Source organism: Eubalaena glacialis, chromosome X (assembly GCF_028564815.1).
Source record: "Eubalaena glacialis isolate mEubGla1 chromosome X, mEubGla1.1.hap2.+ XY, whole genome shotgun sequence".
In the NCBI taxonomy this organism is placed as follows: domain Eukaryota; kingdom Metazoa; phylum Chordata; class Mammalia; order Artiodactyla; family Balaenidae; genus Eubalaena; species Eubalaena glacialis.
The window spans coordinates 13,060,993-13,079,505 of NC_083736.1; the positions used below are offsets into that span (position 1 = coordinate 13,060,993).

Here is an 18,513-nt window from a genome sequence, read left to right on the forward strand (position 1 = left end):
AAAGTGAATCAGTTATACATATACATATATTCCCTCCTTTTTAGATTTCCTTCCAATTTAGGTCACCGCAGAGCACTGAGTAGAGTTCCCTGTGCTATACAGCAGGTTCTCATTAGTTATCTATTTTATATACAGTAGTGTATATATGTCAGTCCCAATCTCCCAGTTCATCCCACCCCCCCTCCCCCCTTGGAAACCATAAGTTTGTTTTCTACATCTGTGACTCTATTTCTGCTTTGCAAATAAGTTCATCTATAGCAGCACTATTTACAATAGCCAAGACATGGAAGCAACCTAAGTGTCCATCGACTGATGAATGGATAAAGAAGCTGTGGAACATATATACAATGGAATATTACTCAGCCATAAAAAAAGAATGAAATAATGCCATTTGCAGCAACATGGATGGCCCTAGAGATTATCATACTAAGTGAAGTAAGTCAGACAGAGAAAGACAAATACCATATGATATCACTTATATGTGGAATCTAAAATATGACACAAATGAACTTATCTACAAAACAGAAACAGACTTACAGACATAGAGAACAGACTTGTGGTTGACAAGGGGAAGCGGGGTGGGAGAGGGATGGATTGGAAGTTTGGGGTTAGCAGATGCAAATTATTATATATAGAATGGATAAACAACAAGGTCCTATTGTATAGCACAGGAAACTATATTCAATATCCTGTAATAAACCATAATGGAAAAGAAAAAAAAGAATCATCCTGTAAATTGATAAGAATAGATCAATTACATAAGGACTAGTTGATGAACATCATAATAGCTGTCATGATCTACTAGAAGTGCTATGTCACGTGGTTATTATTTTCTAAATTTATCATCAAAAAAATAACGTCACAATAATGCAAAATGAAAATTTTTAAAAAAGAAAGGAAAATCAGAACTAATCTCACTTCTCTAACATGGCAACTATTTTCATTTTACCTACACCCTTCATATTCTATTTTTTTTTTAATGAAATGTTTAGACATGAAAGTTGGATGCTTTAAAAGGGAAGTGACTTCTCCTAGGGTATAGCTTCCTCCAAATCAGCCATGGAAGTTCTCAAGATGCCACGAGACTAAGCAGGATTTCTGAGGCAACAGACTACTGCTTCCCTGATTCTCTGTAGGAAAGTTGGACAAGCACCCAGAGCAGCTTAATGGCTGCCGAGGTTGTCAAGATCCAATAGGAGGCAGCATTTTTCTGCTTCCAAAGGCTAATGCTCCCAGAATCAGACTCTTCCTCCGTTCCAGTAGAAGGGGGGAAATTAAAACACACAAAAATCTGACAGTGATTCTTTTTTAGGACATCTGGAAAATGGAGTAGGGAAATTCAGTATTGAACTCTGAACATCCGTTGTTTCCAGGAAACTCAACCATCCCAAGCTGGTGAAATTCTACGGAGTGTGTTCAAAGAGATACCCTATATACATAGTGACTGAATATATAACCAATGGCTGCTTGCTGAGTTACCTGAAGAGTCATGGGAAAAGACTTGAGCCCTCCCAGCTCTTAGAAATGTGCTATGATGTTTGTGAAGGCATGGCCTTCTTGGAGAGCCACCAGTTCATACACCGGGACTTGGTAAGGAAAGAAAGCAATCCCCAGCTCCCTCCTCCAGCGATGGGGCCATTGGGAGGGACGGCAAGGAGGGCATCTTCACTTATACTTTGCTCACTTGTGACGTGCTTAAGCGCATGACATTTTTGTAATCAAAATCACAATTTCACAATAAAATACTTGAAGTATAGAAAGAATAGAAAGAGTAAAAGTAGCCATCAAGATCTATGTAGTTAGGTTGTGGTGTAAAGGAAAACAGATGGAAAGACTCTGGTCACTTTAGTGTTTCCCAGAACCATTTAACCCAAGGTTATCTTTACTCCAGGAAGGGTTTAGTGCTAAAAGAGTTGTTTAGTACGATAACCAAAAATACAAGAAATGAAATTTCTGTGTGTCTTTGGGTCAGGGTGGGTGTGGAGAGTGTTCTGCTTGGTTTGCACTGGTACTGATTGATCTTTAAGATTTTCTTGTGCTGAACAGCAAACCTGCCATGCACACTAGGCCAGTGTACTTGGGATCCTCAGTGCAACAGTTATGCCTTCAAAGCGCCTGTTAATGCACGGTGCCCTAGCAGTGTGGAGAGGGAACCCCTAGACATGATTTTTCCCTTCTCACTGATGAGCTCATGTTCTGTGTTTAATGTCTAATACCTTTCATGCTGTTTGACAAGGATGGATGCTTGAGGCAAAATACTTATGGGAGCACATTTTCATTCTGAAAAATTAAAAATTGCGAAGGAAAAAAGACAACTCCTATACTCTAGATATTTCCTTTGAAATACAGCATTTGGGGTTGTGATAGGCAATCTTAGATTTTGCTGAGAACTCTGCCAAAGAAAAGGAAAAGGTCTGATTTTGATGTCAGGGGATTCTTGGTCACTTTTACTACTTGGTAATTCTGCTTTCCCTCTAAAGGCTGCTCGGAACTGCTTGGTGGACAGCGACCTCTCTGTGAAGATTTCTGACTTCGGCATGACGAGGTAAGCCAACTCCAAATGGCAACCGATGCAAGAGGGATTTCCATTCACAGCAAAATGGGGATATAGAACCTGCTCTGAATCAGGGGCTTAGAAACCGGGATCCCCTCCCCCACTCTACCTCTGCCCACCTCATTTCTCCACCTATAAGATGGGATTGTTCTTCAGAAATTGCCCCAAGTCCTTTTTAGTTCTTTCAACACCTTGATAAATATTTTCTAAACTTAAGAATAAATTCCATGAAAATCCTAAATATTCAAATATAACATGTTACAGCCAGAAAAAAACCCAGAAAAGTTTAAAAAGCCTTGATTGAGTGAGTGTGTGTGTGTATTATGGCTCCTTTACCCCTTCTGGTTGTTTCCTCTTAATACTATATGTTCAAATGGACAGAGCATTAACACTAGGAAAATTTTTCTTGTCATTTTATTAAATTTCCTGTATCATCAGGTAAGACAGTAGACTCAGATTCTCTTGGTGAGCATTCTAGCAACACTTCAGGATTTGAGAAATTAGTTTGAGTATGACAGCAGTTTAAGAAGAGTCTTCCATTTCCTGAATTTTGAATCCTTATACTGTGTAAGCCTCAGAGTCAATTTTCATGGTTTTGCATAGGAAATGAAGACATGCATGGTAGCCTTTCCATTCAACAAACATTTATTGAGTGCCTACTAAATGCCTAGGCCTTATGACAGATACTGAAATGTATGGGATAGTCCCTGCCCTCAAACTGCCCATGGTTTAGTCTACAGGGCAAGTAGATGTCCCTGCCATTGAGACAAAATACAGCTATAAAGTTGTGCCCACTCAACATAAACTCATGTCATTCTGAGGAGAGATAACGCCGTTTCAAAGCGATCTGAAGAGGTGACGAAAGCCAGCTCTATGTTTAGCCAACATGGCCCTAAAACACCACAGGAAGATCTATTTTTTTTTAAGTCTTCTCCAAATTTCATTATGACAAGCTGCTCCTCTTCTGGGACCCCTCAATGTTGGCAGGGTGTCCCTTTAGCTGTGTGCTCCCTGCCATCCTCCTCCGACCATACACTTGCTCTCCTACGCCCACACTCCAAATGTGTAGCTCGCCTGAGCTCAAGAGAAAACGCTGCTCACAGCTCCTCAGGGCAGGGAGAAGCTCCCAGGCCAAGGGAACTGATCCCACTTTGTTCTCACAGCAGAAATATTGGCTGTTATGCCAGCGTCCAGGGAATATACTGTCAAGTTCTTTGTAACTTAGGAAAAGGGGGCTGCAGGTCTTGTTCTAAATAAGGGATCCTGGAGGCCATGCACCAGGCCCTGTTGGTCATGAAGCTCTGGGGTCACATTAGTCAGATGCCTGTGATTGAACTTGGTCCTGATGATTTGAAGGAAGGTTTAGGTCATGAGCAGAGCCCAGTCAGGGGTGTCAGGGTTGTTTCTGAGTGTCTGGTGGTGTCTGAAGAGCTGAGGGGGCTTGGGAGGGAAGTATGGAAGGTGCTATATGTAATCTTATGGAAGCATTATTTATTATTACTATTATTAATATTTCCCAGAATGATTTGCCACACCAGCTTTTTCAGCTATTTTAAATTACAATAAACATCTCTAACACATTTTTGTGTGTGAAGTTTTCCTATAAATTATATCCAAAGTTTCAGTCTCCATCATTTTCATTTTTCTATTTTCTTGAGTTAGTCGTCATTATTTATGTGTTTTTTTGTGGGCTTCTCCTTGATTAATTATACAAATAATATATGCTTATTGTAAGAAATATAGCAATAGTGTATAAAGCAAAAAGTAGAATCTACCCCCCCACCCATTCCCCTTATTTTCAGCACTAGGAGTAACTATGGCTGACACATTTGGTGGATGTCCTTTCAAACCTGATTCCTAAGTGTACCCAATCATATACACAAATATGGACATTTACTGTTTGTCCCCACAAAAATGGAATCACATTACCTATACATGCTTTTGCACTAACCATAAACCATAGGCATCTTTTTATTTTGGTCAGGGTAGAGTGATCTCTTTTTTCATGGCTGCACACTATTCTATTAATGTGCCATATTATATTTAATCACTCCTCAGCCTGGGGACATTGAGGTTGATTGCATTTTTATCATTATTATAAACAAAAGTGTACTGCATATCTTGAGCATATATTTTTATGGTCTTGATAAGTTCATAGGATATTATTGCTGTCCATCATTGTTTACAATAGCAAAAGATTAGAAGTAACTTACACGGTTAAACAAATTACGTTAATCCGTAAGAAGGAAGACTAATCAGCCATTAAACATGATGCTGTAGAAGAGAATGTAACCATGGGGAAAATGTTCTTGATATGCCCTTAAAAGAAAAATAAAAGCAAACCTCAATACAACAGAAACCCAATTTTGTTCAAAGTATATATAGAAAAAAAGATTGGAAAGTACAAGCAAAAATGTATCTTGAGTGGTAGCATGACAGGTTATCTTTGGGGTGGGATTCGGAGTGATTTTACTTTTACTTGTTTATGTTTCTTTCTATTCACCAAATATTTTGCATTCAGATTTTGGTATTTTCAAAGTTAGAGATCATTTTTTTTAAATGCTTACAAGTCATAACCAGCCTCTAGCTAAGCTCACACACTGAAAGGAAGCAAAAGATCCGGAAAACCAAGGCCCTCAGCTGAGACCGGACGGCTGTATGTCCTGCATACTTGGCTGAAGGGCTGTGTTGATGTTTTCCTCTGCAGGTATGTTCTTGATGACCAGTATGTCAGTTCGGTAGGAACAAAGTTTCCCGTCAAGTGGTCAGCCCCAGAGGTGTTTCACTACTTCAAATACAGCAGCAAGTCAGACGTATGGGCGTTCGGTAAGAATGTGGCCACGTGGGACCCAGCCCCATTTCATAAGCTGGCTTCCACAACAGGAAACCACAAGAGCAGCAACATCCATTTTCAGCAAAAGCTCTGAGCACTTACAAAATTACATGTATGGCCAGAGACAAGCAAGGGATTGAAGAAGATGATGGTGACCCTTTCTTGTGTTGGTGTTAGGATGTCTGCCACGTATTGTATAATTGGCATCCTGCTAGCACCTTCTCATAAAATCAAAAGGGATAAAAGCTTTCCCACTGAAGATTTCAGTTTTCAAAAAGGAGTCACTGAAAACTAAAACCCAGTTTGCATGAAATGGACCAATTTGGGGGGCGTGCCTGGTGTAAATACCAAACATGACTCAGCACTTTCTTCGGCCCATCCCAACTTCAACTAGTGTCCTTGTTAAAATTCATCATTTAGGTCAGGGGTCAGCAGACCATGGCGCAGGACCAATTCCAGTGGCCTGTTTCTGTAAGGAAAGTTTGATCGGAGCACAGCCACGTCCTTTGTACATATGGTTTATGTACTGTCTGTGGTTGCTTTTGTGCTTGCAACAGTAGTTGCCACAGAGGCTGCATGACCCTCAAAGCCTAGAAAACTTACTTTGTGGCCCTTTATAGAAAGAGTATGCTGACCCCTATTTTATTGAAAGATTTATATTGAAATTTAGTAAACGTAATTAGAAAACAGACACAATTCTTAAATTGTGATTCTGTAGATTTTCTGGTGTTTTTCTACATTGGGAGGAATGTCAGGCTTGTTTAAAATCACTGTCAGATGAGCTCAGGATAAATATTCCAAATTATCATAAGGCTACGGAATCTATTAAATACAACTGAGAACTATTTCATGCCTGTCTTAGCCCATAAGCACAATCTGACTTTCTACATGACAGCCTGAAGAAAGGAAAATGTAGTTAGCTGTTTATTTTTCTATGGGGCAATTATTAAAAATAATTATTCCTTTTGTAAAATTGGTATTGTTCATTGTAAAAAAAATAGTAATCCAATGTATACAGAAAAAGGAAAAACCACAGAGAGCATATGGGCGAATACTTGATGTCATTTTGTGCTGATGAACTTGTCAGAATTAGTTTCAATCTCTTTGTGTCAACTGATATGCCTTATGAGAGATATTTTTAAAAATCGGTATCCTTACTCAATAGTCACAGCTGGGTTTTGACCAAAAAATTGCATTACCCAGGTCGACTGCTTACCTTATGTGCCAGAATTTGGCTCCAAATATTTTCTGGCTGTTTCCAAGAACTAAATTCATTCTTAAATAATTTGTCCCCAGTGAAGATACTCAAAATAAACCAGGACCTCTGAAAGCAATTCTCAAAGAGGAGTCCCACAGATATTTTAAGCAATGATATTATTCTTGAGATAAGTGGTTAGCCTCCCAAAGAGACAATTGTGAAAGGGGCAACACGTTTTTGGATGGTTGTTTTAGAATATTTGTTTAAAAAAAAACACACAGCCACCATAACTTGTAACATTGCCTTACTGTAAATATTTTACAAAACATCTGTAGCCCTAAAAGTCACAGAAGTTTTGAAGTTAGTACTTCAGTTATGGTTCTAGAACAATTTTCTCCCTTCTTACATATTTCTAGTTTTCCAAGCTTTTGAAGCTGGCTGAGTGCTGGAATTCTCTGGCTTGGCCAGTACAACATCACAATGGCCACCATTTAGAGAGCATTTAAAATGTCTCCAGTGCCCTTCTAAATGCTCCGCGTGTTTTATCCTATTCAATCCTCACGACAACTCTGTGATGTGCAGATATCGGCATATTACAGAAGGCAAGCAGAGCTGAGAAGGGCTACGAAAGTTGCCCAGCCTGTAAGTGGCAAACCTGGGCCTCAAAAGGCACGTCTGACTGGCCCCAAATGCAACCCTCTTGACCACCATGACCAGAACTCGGTTTCTTAACCTGGAGTCCACCATACTCTGGATACTTCCAGAAAATACCCTGTGAACTTCCAGAAAAGGAGCCCGAAAATGTTGTGCATTCACTTCCCCGAGGAAAAGCCAATGATTTTAATCAGATTCTTGAAAGGACACCTGACCCACAAAGTATTCTAGAACACTGTGGCAATAGAAAAGGAGGAACGTTGCCCACGATTTTATCTTAAATTTCCACCAAAAGGTAATCTGATGGTGCAATGAAATTGTTGCCAAGTCAGAGGGAAAGGGCGAGGACTTCCATCCATTACTCCTAAGGGCTGGACCAGGCCTCAGCCGCCTCTCTGAAGCAGCCCAAGGGCCTTGACCCCAGGGAGCTCCCCCTGCAGCGGCCCTGGCCGGTTCCCCGTTTCCCGGCAAGAATGGGCGTCCGGGTCTCAGGGAACAGGGAGAGGAGAGCCTGGGCTCCGGAAGCTATGGTCCAGGCCCGCCGTCCCTACCCCGTCCTTCATGTTTGGACTCATCTCCCAGGGATCCCGGCTCCGACCCAGAGCCTTCCTGACCTGGCGTGTGAAGCTCGTTCGACAAACTGTATCTTTTGACGCTGGCTCTCTCTCCTCTGTCCGCCGCCGCCCTCCCCATGGTGCAGGGATCCTGATGTGGGAAGTGTTCAGCCTGGGGAAGCAGCCCTACGACTTGTACGACAACTCGCAGGTGGTCGTGAAGGTCTCCCAGGGCCACCGGCTCTACCGGCCCCAGCTGGCGTCGGACACCGTCTACCAGGTCATGTACCGCTGCTGGCATGAGGCGAGTGCTCCACTGGGGGAGCGGGCAGGGCGCCGGGCGCATCCGGGCCACTGGCTACGTCACCACCGGAAGAAGCGTTTTTGAGGCAGGCGGGAGGGTGGGCGGGGCACCTGCTACAGAGCAGGTGGAAATGGCACTGGGCCCCTGCCCTCAGGTGTTTGTGATCAGAAACCAGCACTGTAGGCGCCAATAACTTAACAAACAACTTATATCAGCAGTGGTCTAAGGACTTTACGAATATTAACTCATTTATTCAACAGGATACACACTATGAGTAGGTTACTCTTATCACGGCTAAACGAACAGAAGCGGAAATAGAGACCCAGAGAGGTTAAGTGACTCGCCCAAGCTCACACAGCTAGTAAGAGGCAGGCTGGCTAGTGTCAGAGGCCCTGTTCTCAACCACAACACTAGAGGGTCTCTCCTCAAGGAGAAAACGTGTAACAGAGAACAAGTAACACGTGTAGAGAGCACAGAATGGACACCAGTCTGTTCTCCCTTCCCCTGTCTCCCAAGTGCTGAATAAAAGCCTTCCATGCAGGGAGAGAATAAGAGTATCTTTTTTTGTGGGACTGAAAACAGCAAGTAGATTATAATTATATGTGCAAATTAGAAACATAGACAAGTAAGTACAGGAAGAGCTCGGAGGAGAGGGAGCCCAGCTTCCGGAACGCATCGTTATCTGAGCCGGGTCTGGAAAGCTCTACAGAGCTTCCCCAACTATGTGGGTGGAGACACAGTTCAAGGGTGTCCAGGTGAGAGCGACCAGCACAAGCACAGGTGGGGAGGCAGGAATGAGCACTGCGTGCTCGGCTGGAGCTGTGGTTGGAAGGGCTGGAAATGAGTTTGGAAGAGTACGTCTGGTCCAGATTCTGTAGCCTGAATGACAAGGAGAGGAGTGTCAGTTTGGCTTTCTATAGGCAACACGGAGCCCCTGAAGACATTTGCGAGTGATGTGATAATAGGAGACTTCTAAGAACATTCATCCAAGAGCCCGCAGCCCATAGCCATTATACGGCGTAGCCTCATTGACAAACGGGCCTAATACTGCCGTCATGCGTTCACGCATTCATTCATTCACTCGTAAAAGACAGATCAGTGTCGTGGTTAAGTGTGTGGACTCTGAAGCCAGAATGCTAGCTCTGGGTTGAATGCTAGCTGCGGGACCTTGCATAAGCCTCCTAACATCTCTGTGCTTCACTATAAAATAGTACTTAACTGACAGGATTATTGTGTGGATTGAATGAGTTAATATTATAAAGTCCTTAGAACAGTGCCCGGTATACAGTAAGTGCTCTAAGTGGCTGTCGTTGTTGTTACATATTAATAGAGCAGCTGTGCACCAGGCACTATGCTGGTGCTAGGAGTAAATGACTGCACAGGATTTAAAGAGTTCCTCATCTCTTGTGTTGGAGCCTAGAATTCCACTTTGGAAGAGTTACTGACTGCATCACGTAACATTTTATCTTTTAGCTTAAATTCTTCTTGGAATATGGGCACTTGGTGACTTCCCACCCAATGTCACTTGAAATACTATCTAAGGCTCCCCCACTCTTTTTTCACCCCAAATGTAAAGGGGCTGAGAGCCTTAGGCGGCGCTAGAGGGTCAGACTGGGTCAGAGGAGGGTTAGAGACCTGGCACTGCCCACACCAGGCAGACTCACTGCTGTCACCTGCCCGATGGAGAAGAGGAGCAGACAAGGGTGTCTGAGTTGAAGCTGGGACCCTCCCTGGCCCTCCCCACTCCAGCTCCTGGGAATGTGCCTGCACCATCAGATGGGCAGGGGGCCCTGAACAGGAAGGAACTGCCTTCTTCCTACAGTTGGTCCGTAAAAGTGTGAGAACTGGGGCAGAATCCACTGAGGGGGGTTTGCACGGGGGCAGTCCCCAGCTGAAGGTTCTGCTTATAGTGAGTGTTTTGTACATTTTAGTCTCCCTTCTTTTTGATATTTTATTTCACAATTTTGGGGAGAAAATTCACAATTTTCATTAGATTCCAGTTTAGCTTTCCCGTATTTCTTTGTACAAAAATGAACATGTCTGTATAGGTATGTGGTTTTGTTTCCCTTTCTTTCTTACAAAAAAAAAAAAAGAGCATACAAATTCCTCTCCACAGGCATTGGCCCTCTAGCAACACAGACCATTGTCAAGCTTCTGAATTCCTGCCAATCTGATAGATGAGAAATGGCATTTTAGTGCAGCTTTCCTAGGTACATCTTTCATTATGAGTGAGGCATATTTTGAAGAGCATTTGTATATCTTTCTGAGAATTATATGTCATGTCTTTTCCCTTTTTCTATAAGGTTTTTGTTCCCCCCACCTCAATTTTAAAGATCCCTTTATAAATTCAGGAGATTAATACTCTATCTCTGACATAAATTGTAATTATTTTCTCCCAGTTTGTCACTTATCTTTGATTTAGTTTATGATGTTTTTTGCCATGCAAAACTTTCTTTTAAAAAAATACAGTTGACTACATCATTATTTGCTTTTTTTTCTTCTGGAAACTGAGTTATAGTTAGATAGGCTTTCCCACACCCGGATTGCAAAGGCGTTCACTCAGATTTTCCTCTAGTACTTTTATGGTTTCATTCTTTTACATTTAAGTGTCTGATCTAGTCTGTTTGTTTTGGTATATGGAATAAAAAGTATGGATCCAAAGATTTCATTTTCTAAGTGACTACTCAGTTGTTGAGGCACCATTTATTAAAAGACTATGTTATCCCCAGCAATAAGATTCTATCGAATGGTGTCAAAATACCCAGTAACAGGATAGTAAATTTCCATATGTATTTGGGTTCATTTTGGGACTTTCTCTTCTGTTCTCTGGTCTCTATTCATGTGTTAGCACTGCATTGTTTTAATTACAGAGACTTTATAACACTTTTTTTAATGTCTAATTTTTTAAAATTAATTTTTATTGGAGTATAGTGATTTACAATGTTGTATTAGTTTCTGCTGTATTTAACATGTTTTAGTACTAGGTAGGCTAGCACCCCCTCATTGCTCATCTTTCTTTATAGTTTTCTTAGCTATTTTGCATATTTAAAAATCCACAAACTAGAGAATCAATTTGTTCAGCTTGAAACCAGCTTGTTCATATTTTGGAGGAGATTGTATTTGGCTTGTATTTTAACTTGGGAAATTCACCATCTTTATGGTATTGGTGTGTCCTATTCAAGGACAAGCAATGTTTTTTTCTATGTGTTCAAGTCTACGTTTGTATTTTTCAGCAGCGTTTTAAAGTTTTCCTCATTTGCGGGGGGTACATTTCTGTTCGTATTTTATTGAGGTGTCGTTGCTATTGTAAATGGGGTTTTCTCTTCCATTACATCTTCTAATTGGTTATTGTACATGTATAGGAAGGCTATTGGTTTTGTCAGTTAATTTTATATACTGCTCTCCTGGTGAATTCCTTTATTATTTGGGTTGGTTCTATCATTAATTCTCTTGGTTTTCCAAGGTCTGCAGTCGTATCTTATGCAAATAAAGGTACTTTTTCTTCCCCAATTCTTAGGGCTCTAACTGTTTTCTCTTTAGAAGAAATGTCTATAGTGTTTCCACATTGTAAAAGTTGCTAGTTTTAGGACTGAGGTATAAATATTTTACATAGTTTATTTTTAATCATAACCTTCATAAACTAAACCATTGGGTTTTTCTTTTATTTAGCTTCCAGAAAAGCGTCCCACATTTCAGCAACTCCTATCTTCCATTGAACCACTTCGGGAAAAAGACAAAACTTGAAGAAGAAATGAGAAGTTCTGATGAGAGTGAGTGTAAATGTTGGCCAACATTTTCATTCTTTTTAAGGGATGTAGCAAAGCACAGACATTGTAATTTAGCTAGTTCTTCTTAATGGTATTTTGTGTGCTGTTTGTTCTATTATCTAGAAATGAACAAGGTAGGAAACAAAAGATTTCCTTGAAATTTAGGTCGAATTAGTAATTTTGTTTATGCTGCTCTTAATGTTATACTTCCCAGCCTATAGCAGAAGCACATCTTCTGATTGATTGCAAAATAGAGAGGGTGTGTACCATGTGTAAAGATTGAACAGAATTGAAAAATTGTTGGATATTTGTTCTTTTCTTAATATCACCACTATCATGATAATTAAATATGCTATTAGCAAGTATGGAAATTGTGACACTTGCCTTCATGTTTCAATGTTCTCAATCTTTAGCATGTATGAGAATCAAATGGAGAGTTTATTAAAACACAGGTTCCTTAGGAGCTACCCCAGAGATTCTGGTACAGCAGGTCTGAGTGCAGCCTAAGAATTTGTATTTTTAACAAGCTCCCAGATGTTTCTGTGCAGTCAGTCCGAACTGCCCTAGGGGACCTCATTATGTAGTGGGCACCGTTAGGTGGTCCATAATTCAATCCAAATGATACAATTCTCATTTGATATCCAAATCAGGAAAATGAATTCATGCCATTATGTACACAAATATAAAACTAAAGTTAAATAACATAATTCAATAATATATACTATGTGTCACATAGAGACAATTTTTAAAGACGCTAAGGTATAACTTGATGCCTTTTTCCTTACGGTTAACTATTTTCAATTTCAACTCAAGTATAACCATGATCTTGTATTAGATTGTTGCTTTCTACAGTACTCCCCCCTTATCTGCAGGGGATACATTCCAAGACCCCCAGTGGATGTCTGAAACCGAGGATAATACCAAACCCCATATATACTATGTTTTTCCTATACATACATACCTATGATCAAGTTTAATTTATAAATTAGGCACAGTAAGAGATTAACAGCAATAACTAATAATAAAATAGAACAATTATAACAGAATACTGTAATAAAAGTTATGTGAATGTGGTCTGTCTGTCAGAGTATCTTACTGTACAAATTGAATGCCTTTTCCATTTTAAGTAACCACTTACACACTGCGGCCATAACTTTTGCAGTTTGAGGTGTGACAGCAAAACTAGTTATGAATTTCTTTTTCTTTCTTCACAATGTCACCGATAAAAGATTTGGTCTTACCGTAGGTTTCAGCCTGCTCAGCATCTGATTTTTTTTCTTTCCTTATTAAGTTGAGACCTTTCACCTTTTTACTTAAAGGAAGCACTTTAGGTCTTCTCTCTGGCATTTCCGAATCACCAGTATCACTCCTCTGGCGCTTTGGAGCCAGGATTAAGTAAAATCAGGGTCACTTGAACACAGCAGTGCGGCACTGCGACAGCAGATCTTATAACCGCGGCCACTGATTGACTAACGGGTGGGACATGCTGGCCAAAGGGATGATTCAGGTCCCGGGGGAGCAGAGCTGAAATCGCGAGATTTCATCACGCTACTGAGAACGGCACGCACTTTAAAACTTATGAATTCTTTATTTCTGAAAATTTCCATTTAATATTTTCAAATAGTAGTTGACCGCGGGTAACTGAAACCGTCAAAAGTGGGTGGGGGAGGGTGGACGCTACTGTAATCATTTAAAATCCTTGAGTTTGGGGCCCTGGGGCTTCTGGCTAGTTTCATAACTGAACTTTCTCTTTCGGTCTTCTATCTTGACACAAAGGTACAGGAGTCCTATTTTACCTTCTTATGGCTATTACTAAAAGGTGCCTTAGCTTTCAAGCTTCCTGGGAATGCCCACCTTCACGGTCTGCTACTGAACCCATAGGTTTTCATCATTTTGGAGTACATCATTGTCATGTCTGTGATGTCAAGAAGGGAAAGAAAAAGGTTATGTGAAGGGCATTATTACAGTGAAAAGACACTAATGAGACCCTGCTACTATTTTCCAGATATAAGTTAACAATCTCCCTTAAGAGACATTCACACCCTTCCTCATCCCACTCACCCCTCACCCCCCAGCTATTGTGAATGATCCCTCTTGGTTATTTGTCTCTTGACATTTAAATAATGATTCCTTTATTTTCAGCAGAATCGACTTATGATAATAGTCTTCTATTTTTTTTTACCGTGGTACGGAAATCTCAATATATAATGAAATGTGCTGCTCTGATTCCGTCCACCAGAGATTTGCACCACAGACTGTTAAAGCCCCCCGAGAAAGACTTCTCACGCCCAAACTAGGTCTTCCTGGTTCCCCCCCCTCCCCCCCGCTTGAAGGGTGTTTTCCTTTCTTCTCCTTATTTTTACATATTTGATCTTCTAAAACTGAAGCTCAGCAGGACTCTATGGGACCTTCCCGGGGACATGACCCCTCCCCCTGCCTCTTGTTTGTAGAAAATCTTTAGCTCTCTAGGCCTTCCCCAAGTTCCAAAGAGCAAATTTAATAAGAGAAATGAGAAAATGCAGGAACAAAGAAAAACAGTCAATCAAGACAGTAATAGTTTAGCCATAAAGCAAAGTCAAGGACCTTTAGCTCCTCCTCAAGGGCTACAGATAATATCCTGAGCCGTATCCTTGAGCTGTTTAGCAGATACTGAAACCGCCACCAGGTGGAAGAACTTAACTGCATGCTGCCCACCAGCACACAGACCCCACACTGGTTAGAACCAGAAGGTTGATGATGCTGACTCCAGAAATACCACCCAATTACCTCACCACCAATCAATCAGAAGAATGTCCACAAGCTGATCAGACCCCCTACGTTGGGGGTCCCCCTCACCCCTAACGTTGCCTTTAAAAGCCCTTCCCTAAAAGCCATCAGGAAATTCGGGTCTTTTGAGCAGGAGCTGCTAGTTCTCCTTACTTGACAAAGTTACTCTAACAGTATGCTGGTCACCACGTAAAGTGAATTGATGGGTAGAGTTTGGATATTTTCACCTATTTAATCCATTTTAAATCAGTTTTCAGGTCTGTATTGGATGCTGTGCTCAGAACTGGGCTGGGGGCTCTGAGATATATAAAAGCATTACCAGGTTTGGTTCCTAACCTGATGGTGTAGACGCTGTTAACACAACTCTTTTTCGACTGATTTTATAATTGATTTATACAATAAATATAAAGCAACTGAAGGCATTGGGATACATTCCAAGACATATGGGAGGTCAAGAGTCCTGGACAGTCAGATGGCAACTTTGCCCCTGGAAGTGAAAAGAAGACTGAAGCCACAGAAACCCGAGCACGGAAGTACACATAAGACCACGCGAGTGTGTAAATCGAGTATTTACTGAGTGTCTGCTTCGTGCTCAGCACTACTCAGACATTGTGGGCAAATACAAAAGATTTAAGAGATTGGGAGCCCACTTCAGAGGGTGACATTCAGTTGGGATCTCCATGCACTCCACAGTTAGAGAGCAACAGAAGTGAGTTTCTATCACGGGTGCTCTGGAGGGGGGTTCACGGAGGCCCCTGGGGCTAGTTTGATGTTGTCAGGAAGATGGTGATCAAGCAGCTTGGAAGTGAGAAGGCAGTGTCCTCCAATGGCTCTCTGGATTCTTCTCTCTTCTGTAGCCCTGTCACCCTGAAGAAGGCATGTTCCAGTCCAATCATCACTGGGGGAAATCACTAGAGTACTTAGATCAAGTTAATGTGAAGAGAGCATGACATCCTTTACACCTGAATTAAATCCAAGTGAACAGTGCGTGCTGTTCTCCATCCTTGCAGCTCCGTCTGTTCACAGGCACCGTCTTTAAGAGCGATCCACCCAGGTTCCACACCAGAGCCCAACACCTGCTCCTGCCACGTCTCCTTTTTTTTCAACTCCAGCAACACAACGGACATTTCCATTTCTATTACCCCTGAGCAGCGTGTGAGGCCAAAGACAAACTTTCTCTATTCTCAAATAGAAACACCTCTTTCAGGAAACAGAAAAGTCAAATCCTGAGGCAGAAACAAATACTAAAGGCGATGCAAGTGAAGATGCCCTCTCCTCAGGCATGTCTTCTTTGGACAGCTTTTCCTGAACAGAGCCATAGCTTTGACATTTAATGACATCCTTATAATCTCCTATGTTCTGTACTGTGAAATTAACATTTACATACAATAAGATCACCTCAAGAGGAAATAAAAGAGATTTTTCTAAAACGAAGTGTGAACATCACCACTATTTTGGAATCCTGAATTATTTTCTCCTTTACTCAAGTCCACGGAGGCATAAGGATTTTCTTCGCTGCTTGCTTGATTTTTCCTGTTAAATAAAGTGAAGTCACCTTAATATTGTGATCTTAGAATGACACGGCCTCCCTTGGACTCCACTGGGTCCAGGCATCTTTTTCGTCTCAGCATCTAATCACCTGTACTCAGTTGCATACCAGTCCCCTCTCAATGGACCATAGGCAGCCAGAGTGCATCGGATTCACTTCTTTAGGCCCATGATTGGTCGGCATGATGGCTGGCAGAGCACAGGAGATTGGTTAGGGTATAAGCTCTGGAGTCAGAGAGCAGGGGGCTCTGTGTCTCAGTCTGCCTATTCGGCAAATGATGGCAATCATGTGAAGCCAATGAAATAATGCTGGCAGAGTACTCACGGTACTCGGCATGTAATCCTCAATAAATATTGACCATTATTATTGTTTTTAGGAACTCAGTGGTCATTCAGCCAATCACTTCATTTTAAAAAGCTTCCCCACTAAAGTATCAACTTCCAAAGTATAAAGATCAGGGTAGGCCTGCTTTGTAGTACAATAACCAGCTTTAGAAACCAAGCATATATCCTCATGTGTTACTGACTAGCAGTGCAAACTTGAGAAAGTTTCTTGGCCTCTCTGAATCTCAGTTTTATATATACATGAAGATAATTACATATTTACATCATACAATCACTGAGAACACTAATGTAAGAAATACATGAGCAGGGTTGACAGTCTTATTTTTCTATGTACCTTCTATTAACATAGTGTGTAGCATGAAGGAGGGGCTTCCAAATAATTTCTTTAATGAATTAACTTTGGAAGAGCATCTCATGTGCAAGTTTTTAGTATGTAGAGGAGTGCTTCTTAAACTGTAATGTGTGTCCAAGTCTGCAGGTCTTACTAAAACACAGATTCTGATTCATTGGGTCTCCAAAAAACTGATGGTTTTTCAGAAAGACTCACAGACTTAGAAAACAAACTTATGATTACCAAAGAGGAAAGGGCAGGGAGGGATAAATTGGGAGATTGTGATTAATATATATACACTACTGTATATAAAACAGATAATCAACAAGGACCTACTGTATAACACAGGGAACTCTATACTCTGTAATAACCTATACGGGAAAAGAATCTGAAAAAGAAGAGATATATGTATAACTAAATCACTTTGCTGTACACCTAAAACTAACACAACATTGTAAATCAACTATAATATAAAATAAAAATTTTTTAAAAACCGATCGTTTTTGTTGGCTTTGGGAAGGGAACTTGGAAGCAAAGAGTGACAGAAGACTCTGTGTATCCTTTTGTACTTAAAAAATTTTAACTATATGAATGTATTCTAGTAAATGCCTATTTTTAAAAATGAAGTTACTTGGGAGAACAAATAATATAGTGAAGAAAATTGAGCAAAATAGACTAGTGCATGTAAAAATTAAAGAACATGTTTAAACAACCGAAAGTGTGCAAAGAGTTTTGTTAGGTGCTATAAAATATGATTAACTTCAATGATATAAGCCCAACAAACGTAAATGATGTCTCAAGGTCAGAAAACAAATCTAGTGGCAGGGCAAGACTATACATCAGGTCTCTGGTGATTTAAATCCTCCATGAACTTGGATCTTCAACTCAAGAACAAATTAGAGGGTGCCTGACCCATGAACTGAGGGGATAGTAGGGCACCTGTGCTATCAGAGGAGGGATGAAGAGGATTCGAGTGTAGCAGTTTGAAGCAAATCTCAGAGCTCATTCTTGAATGATTTCACAGTTCAAATCCATCACTAATCCAGCCTCTAAGGTCAGTTCTGGACCGAGGAGGACCCATCAGTTAGGATAATGCCCTGAGCCCACTCACTCCTGCTGGGCTTGGAGTGCCTCTTAGCAGTGGGGCAGTGATGCTGTGGGCCAGGCTGGAGTTTACCAGGGCACACCAGCCAACTCCAGCCTGGACATGTCCTGTATGGTGCGGCTTTGCTAGGGAGGCAAAGTGCTGATGAAATCTGGTAAATTTCTAGGGGAAGCATAAGAATATTTAGCTGCGAAATTGTCCAAATAAGTAATTGGCTTGTACAACCTACCACTTACTGCAAAATTTCCAGTTAGTTTTCCCTAAACCTTTCTGTTTTAGTCTAGATAAGTCTAAGAAAGGTCACTTACTCTCTTCGATCTCTGATCCCACTGAAGATGAGCACAGCAATGCCAATCACTACCACTCCCATCACGGCCCCAAAGATAATCAGCCATATGGTGACAGGTGGCTCATAAGGGGGTCCCAGCGTCGGCTGAATTCCCAGAAACTCCAGGCTGTTGTCATCCAGGCGGAAAGCATCATTGATACGGCCCCGGGACATCCTATTCCCAAAAGCAAAACACTTAGGCAAAAGAAAACTGTGTGCAATTATT

The 18,513-nt window shown here is 41.1% G+C and overlaps 2 protein-coding genes across 2 annotated transcripts in view; one reads left to right on the plus strand and one right to left on the minus strand.

The window, feature by feature from the left end:
* The window catches only part of BMX (BMX non-receptor tyrosine kinase), a 46,540-nt gene extending 34,662 nt beyond the window's left edge, over positions 1–11,878 (plus strand). The window contains exons 15-19 of the mRNA XM_061177823.1: positions 1,374–1,590; positions 2,481–2,545; positions 5,262–5,380; positions 7,940–8,097; positions 11,767–11,878. Coding sequence (XP_061033806.1) covers positions 1,374–1,590; positions 2,481–2,545; positions 5,262–5,380; positions 7,940–8,097; positions 11,767–11,841 — 634 coding nt within the window. The 3' untranslated portion in view covers positions 11,842–11,878. The remainder of the gene's footprint in view (positions 1–1,373; positions 1,591–2,480; positions 2,546–5,261; positions 5,381–7,939; positions 8,098–11,766) is intronic.
* A 3,135-nt stretch (positions 11,879–15,013) lies between these two features.
* ACE2 (angiotensin converting enzyme 2) overlaps positions 15,014–18,513 on the minus strand; it is a 51,016-nt gene continuing 47,516 nt past the window's right edge. Inside the window, exons 18-19 of the mRNA XM_061179537.1 lie at positions 18,268–18,462; positions 15,014–16,163 (exon numbers count right to left, since the gene is read on the minus strand). Of these exons, the coding sequence (XP_061035520.1) occupies positions 16,055–16,163; positions 18,268–18,462 (304 nt within the window). The 3' untranslated portion in view covers positions 15,014–16,054. The remainder of the gene's footprint in view (positions 16,164–18,267; positions 18,463–18,513) is intronic.